We start from the raw sequence: 6,976 nt of genomic DNA on the forward strand, positions 1-6,976 counted from the left end.
ACGGCCATATAGAAGAGCAACCATGCAAACAAATTTGAGAGAAAAAGCCCACAAGGAGAAGGACATGGGAGAATACAGCGTCGCCTAGCAACGAGAGAGGACATGCGACCAGAGCAGAGAACTTAACAAGAAAAGGATGGAAGCCCGCATAGCAACAGAGGCGCTATTTGAGCAGAGCGGAGGAACAAGGACAGGAATTTAATGGGCGCGCAGCAGCCAGAAAGTGGATGCGGCTGCGCAAAGGACTTGTACGGGACTTTCACCACGCATAGCAACAGCGTGGATGAAAGCGATGGGCCGATGGAAAATCACCGGCTGTATAGCGGTATCACACCAAGTGATTCTGGAGGCCCAGGAGGCCTATATAAGGCGAGCAGCAAGTCAGGACATTGATCAAGTCGTCGAGTCGAGATCAAGCCATCAAGTCATCGAGTCCTGATCAGCAAGCGAAGCAACGGATATCTTTTGGCCTTACGAGTAACCTTAAGAATATTTGGCGCCTAGCAATCTACAAGTACGAGCAAGTCATCGAGTTATAAGGCCTTACGAGTAACCTTATAGACTCTTTAAACAACAACAAAATCTAAATACAGTTACAACAAGTACACAGTCAATACAAGCATCAACCCGAATCAGTGTAAAATCGTATCTAAACATTTAACCAAAAATCTGAAGCAGTTATCTATATGAATTGTTGTGTCGTGATTTATATAAACATTTAACCAAAAGAAACCCAAAAGATAGAAATAAATTCCAACATACATTTATATATACATCAATTATTGTGTCGTGATTTCAGTGGGGCACAAATAAAAATTTGTTGTGCCGAACCTCGCCCTAAAGATTGAAATTAGCCTAAAGGACGAAAAAGGATCGTTACAACTGGCGCCCAACGTGCTATACTAGTGAAAATTAAAACAAAATACAAATAAAAAGTGTATAATAAATTCAAAAATGGGTAGAAATTGGATCTATCACATGAAGAAGGAGGATCTGCTACAGACAGGCCAAAGAATCGGAGTCAGCATGAACGGCACGGTAGAAGAGATGAGAAAACAACTAGTCGAATGGGTAAACAACAACGAGTCTGATCCAGAATGGAAAGAAGAGATAAGCCGATTAGAAGACAAGTTCACAAAAATGTCGAAGCAAAAACCAGGAACAAGCGCAGCACAGACAGGCGAGAATGGTGAGAGCAAGGAGGCCGAGGCGTTCCATAAAATAAACATGGCTACTCTGACGATTCCCCCATTCATACCACCAAGATGGGGAAGTGAAGGAGCACTGGACAAAACTGGAGAGAAAAATAACCAAAGAAGACAAACAATTGAACCCACAAAAATGGCACAAAACACAGCAAGCAGGACTACCGAGTATGCCAAGGTGGCTAAACAAGTAAGAGAGTGGACGTTTAAGTTCGATGGCAATTCGAAACCGCTAGAATTTCTGGAACAAATAGAGTGGTCAGCGGACATGTACGGCATAGAACTGGATATGATACCAAGGGCGATGCCAGAATTGCTGAAAGACAGAGCTCTAAAATGGTATGTTGCGAACAATAAACGATGGCCGTCATGGAATGAATTTGCAGAATGCTTCAAGAGATATTTTTTGCCAAAGGAATTTTTTACCAAACTGGCCGATCAGGTCAAGGCACGCAAACAAGGCAACAATGAATGCTTTAAGGACTACAATGTAGAAATGCAGACAATGATGAGGCTTTTAAAGATCCCACAATTTGAGCAACTAGAAGTAATTCTGGAAAATTGCACACCAGACTTGCGAATATTTGTTCGGCCACACAACATCACAAATCTGGAGGCACTGATGCAACTAGCGGAGGAACATGAAATGCTGGAGCAGGAAAGAGCCGAATTTCACCACAGAAATAACTCACGTAGAGATCACAGCAGTCAAGTAAATCACAGGGGGATAAACAATTACGGACCCCAAGAAACACAATGCAGAAGATGTCAGGATACCAGTACGCAAAACCAGAATCGAGCACATAACAACATACGAGAAGGAAGTGTCATGAATCCGAACCAGGCATGCCGGAGGTGCGGTGAGGCAGGACACTGGGCCGGCGAATGCAACAATAACCAACTAACCTTCTGCTGGCAATGCGGAAAAATCGGAACAAGAACGAAAGAATGCTGTTGGAGATCGGGGAACGGGCGTCGGTTCCAGCCTATGAGGTCAGAGCAGGAACCAAGCCAAACAGCACCTCAAAATTGATGGGACAGCTAATAGAGGAGGAGGACCAACTGTCAGCAATGATAGAAGTAGCATATTCTTGAACCCGATCGTATGCTTGTTTGGATTCAAGATCAATTTTTGACATAACAATGTGAATAAGTACTGCGTTTAATACATCAGCTTCAGACCCAAGAGACAACAATGATCCGCGTAGAGCTGAAACCGTATCCAAAATTGTACGTAGGGTAACAGCGTCTGCCTTTTTCATGCTAGCAATGTTAAATAAACTTGAAATATGTTCGAAAATAAGAACTTTCTTGTCATATCGCTCTAGGGCCTTGGGATAATTTTCGTCTGATACTTGAAATGGCGAGACTACGCTTAGAGCTTGGCCAGATAGACAACTTATTAGATAGTTAAATTTGTCAACATTGGACAATGAGTTGTCTTCATGTACCATATTTGTAAATGAAGTAATAAATTTTTTGAATTCCCCATATTTGCCGTCGAATTTAGGTAATTTGAGGGATGGAAGCCGATTATGATGTCCCCCATGATAAGTCGATGAATTAAAGAAACTAAGTTCTTCTGGTTTTTCCTTTTTACTTGCGCCAATGCGCCGTAATATGATTGCCTTTGTTTCGATAAAAAGATTTTCTATCTCTGCCCGATTCGCGTCTGCTGGATCTAGCTTCTCAATATTGGTTAGAACTTGTAATGCTTGTTTAAAATACGACTCAATAATTTGAGACTGACAATCTAATATAATAGGGTCATTTTCAAGATCGATTCTAGCTCTTAAACTTTGAATATTAGATTGCAGTTGATTCCGTTGTTGTCTGAGAGGTAGAAGCTGCAAGTTAGAAATGAATTAAACGTGAGCTAAACGAGTTTTAGTTTTAATAAAAACACTCAAATGCATTAAGTTTCACTCAAGAGCTTAATAAGTGAGCTTTAATATGTAGATCGTTTCTCTATATGACAGTTTGAGTACTTACTCCGCTGTGCTTAATACTTAGCACGTGTTAAAGCTTACGAGTGTTTTACATGTGAGTGTAAAGCATGTGAAAGCTTTACGATCGCTAATGAGTGGTAATTGAGTCAAAATTTGAGTGGAAATAGATACTGTAAATTTACACACTCAAGTTGACTTAGGTTATGATAGGGCTCCACGTTAATGTCCACAATGATGTCTTGCAAATGCCAATGATGAAGAAGTCCGATGACGACTATCCAAGATGATTATGTAACGATGAGGAAGTCCAATGATGAATGTGATGATGATGTACGCTGAAAAGTCCAATGATGACTGTCCAAGATGATGTAACGATGAATGCAATATAATGAACGAATAAACGACTTTATATAGTTTTTAAGTTTTTATGTTGGGATTTGCGAAGTGCAAGGTCCTGTCACGGTCGCCAATGTTTGATCTGCCCAGTTGCAGATGGTACAAAACTCCAATGCTCAATAGCATGTGGAGTGGAGTGAGGAAAATTAAGTCTTCTCCTCTTCGAATTCCAGAAAGAAGTCATTTTTATATTTCGTTTTCATGAGTTAGAAGCTCTTCATGAGTCATGTAACAGAAGCTTTTAGAACATGTTAATGTAAATACAGTGGTAGAAATTCCGATAATCTTAAACAAATAATATAAGAAATTTTAATATACAAATCTAAGTTAACAATGACGTCTCCTCCAACAGTACCACAGTACCATCAATGGAATCTTTTAGCAAATGGATCTACGACATAGCTGAAGCAGCAAGCCAGGTAACATCGCCGCTTTACCATAAGAAGAGCGGAAGCCTAAATCATCACACAGAGGCACCTAAAGAGCAGGTCAACGAAATTACGTGCGTCGTATGTAACGAACCTGGGCACAAAATACACAGCTGCCCATCGTTCAAAGCCACGCCACATCAACGAAAGATGTCTTCTCTGAAAAATCACAAGCTCTGCCAACAATGCCTAAACCGTCATCACCAAAAGTGCCAACGTGAAAAGGTTTGCGGCATACGAGGCTGCCGAAGCAAACATCACCCATGAGATGCAGCCGATGCCAGAGGCTGCGAAATCCAGCAGCCCAAGCAGACCAGCTATGGTCACCAACGTGCATAAGCCGGAGGGCAAGCACACCCAACGATCCAGAGAGTCTGGCTCAACATATTTCCGTGTCATTCCAATACAAATCATCAATAAAACGAAAGTCACTAACACTTTTGCATTTCTAGATGAGGGATCGGCACTAACCCTCATCGACAACAAGGTCTTTAAGCAACTCGGCTTAAAAGGCGTTCCAGATCCACTGTGCCCAAAATGGACCAACGATACAACACGCGAAGAAAATGCATCGGAACGTGTCACGCTTACGGTTGCCAATCCACATAATGGCAATCAATTCTACTTGGAAGAGGTTCACAGTGTAGATACCCTGGATCTACCTGTACAGTCTATCGACATAAGGGCTCTCGCCAAAGAATTCCCCCACCTAGCGGGACTACCGATAGCATCATACACCAACGCACGCCCAAGCATCCTAATTGGCACAAATAACTGGAACCTCGCCGTACCCCTTAAAATCAAAGAGGGGGCATGGCACCAACCAATAGCGTCAAAGACGCGACTGGGATGGGCACTACAAAACTCCACGTCATCAAGGGCCATAGAGCTAATGTCAGCGTTCACATGTGTGGATGCCGAGACGCAGACGCCAAGCTGCATGAGATCATCAAACAAGCGTTCTCATTAGACGCTACCACAGCAAAACCGCTATCATCACCAGAAGAAACTCAAGCTCTAACCAGACTTGAATCTACTACCGCCTTGAAGAACGGCAGGTACGAGGTAGGTCTAATGTGGAAAGACCCTGAAGTTTTATTACCTGATAGCTACGCAAACGCACTAAAACGGCTTAAATGCCTACAAAAGCAATTTTCCCGACAACCACAGTTGAAGGAGCAAATCACCAAGCAAATCGAAAACCTCGTCGAAAAGGGCTATGCTCGCATGCTGACGCCGGAGGAAATAGCTGCACCAAACAGACGGACATGGTATCTACCAACCTTCATAACTAAAAATCCAAATAAACCAGAGAAGGTCCGGCTTGTATGGGACGCAGCCGCCCAATCCGGCGGCAAGGCCCTGAATGACTACATCTGGAGTGGTCCAGATCTCCTAAACTCCCTGCAGACACCCATGCGCAAAGGTTTCTGTGGTTCGACAGCAAATCCGAGAGGCAAGAGCCTAACGTCTATGTTATGGAAGCGCTTACTTTCGGAATCAATTGCGCACCCTGCATTGCACACTTTATTCGTGACAAAAATGCAGATCGATTCTGCCAACAGTACCCTCAAGCAGCACAAGCCATGAAGGACTACCACTACGTGGATGATTTTATATACAGCGGCGACAACTACGAGGAAGTCGGAAACATCGCAACTCAAGTCAGAGACATCCATGCTGCAGGTGGTTTCCACATACGCAATTGGTCTTCGAACTCAAAGGAGGTCCTACGAATACTAAAGAGCGATTCGCTACTCCCCGAAGCTGTCGAAATTACCGCAACAGAAAAGGTACTCGGCTTATATTGGATGCCGAACTCCGACGTATTCACATTCATCTGCAAGTTCGCCAGGCTGAAGCGCAACGTTTTAGACAGCGACAAAACACCAACCAAACGCGAGCTCTTGCAAGTACTTATGTCAATGTACGACCCACTCGGCTTCATCTCATGCTTTACAATAGAGCTGAAAATCCTACTGCAAGAAGTCTGGAGAAGCGGCATTGGCTGGGATGCTGGTTTACCCGACGCATTGTTACCCAAATGGATACGATTGAAACGGATCCTTACAACAATCGCCGGATTGACCATCCCGAGATGTTATTTCAACAGCAGCGATCAAATCCATGATGTCCAGTTACACACGCTCGTTGACGCCAGCGAATTGGCATACGCAGCAGTCTGCTACCTTCGGATACGCCAGGGGGAAAGAACCTCCCTGAGCTTCGTGGCCTCCAAGGCGAAAGTGGCACCGTTGAGTCCACTATCTATACCAAGGATGGAACTGCAGGCCGCAGTTATCGGAGCAAAGCTGAGTAACCGAATCCAACGCAATCCAAGTTTGTCAATTAACTCGAGTTGTTATTGGTCCGACTCAAAGACTGTTCTCAAATGGCTTCGTATGGATCCACGAAAGTTTCAGCATTTCGTCATGCACCGCGTGGGCGAAATACTGGAATTCACAAACGTTAGCCAATGGAACTGGGTTCCAACCAACCTTAACCCTGCAGATCTTGCTACTAAAACAAACAACGCCAATAAATATAAAACTTGGCTACACGGTCCAGACTATTTGCTGCGGGATCAACACGAGTGGCCAAAATGCGATGATTTGGGGCCACCAAACAATGCTGAAGTCAGGCATAACATACTCTTCATCGACAATTCGCCGATCGAGCTAAAACTTAACGCGGAATCTTTTCCGACTGGCGCAGGCTATATCGAGCTTTAGCGCGCTTTATTCTCTACATTGAGAAACTGAAAGCGAAACAAAAGAAGGCATCGCCACCTACAGAGGTGTCTTACGAGATGATTCAGCAGGCACGCACACTCCTACTGCGGCATGCGCAGTCATCTGAATTCAACCCAGAAATTCGCAACTTAACGAGAGGTAAACCTTTAAAAACAAATTCTAAGCTCATATGTTTGAATATCTTTCTAGATGAAAACCAGCTCCTACGTACCCGAGGGCAAGCAGAAAACCTAAACGGCCAAAAC

The 6,976-nt window shown here is 43.7% G+C and overlaps 1 protein-coding gene across 1 annotated transcript; it reads left to right on the forward strand.

The window, feature by feature from the left end:
- The first annotated feature begins 5,564 nt into the window (after positions 1-5,564).
- LOC124461553 lies at positions 5,565-6,710 on the forward strand. The gene has a single exon (XM_047013070.1). It carries the CDS (start codon positions 5,565-5,567, stop codon positions 6,708-6,710), a length of 1,146 nt encoding a protein of 381 aa, XP_046869026.1.
- Positions 6,711-6,976: the final 266 nt, after the last annotated feature.

Source organism: Drosophila willistoni, unplaced genomic scaffold (assembly GCF_018902025.1).
Source record: "Drosophila willistoni isolate 14030-0811.24 unplaced genomic scaffold, UCI_dwil_1.1 Seg531, whole genome shotgun sequence".
Classification (NCBI taxonomy): Eukaryota; Metazoa; Arthropoda; class Insecta; order Diptera; family Drosophilidae; genus Drosophila; species Drosophila willistoni.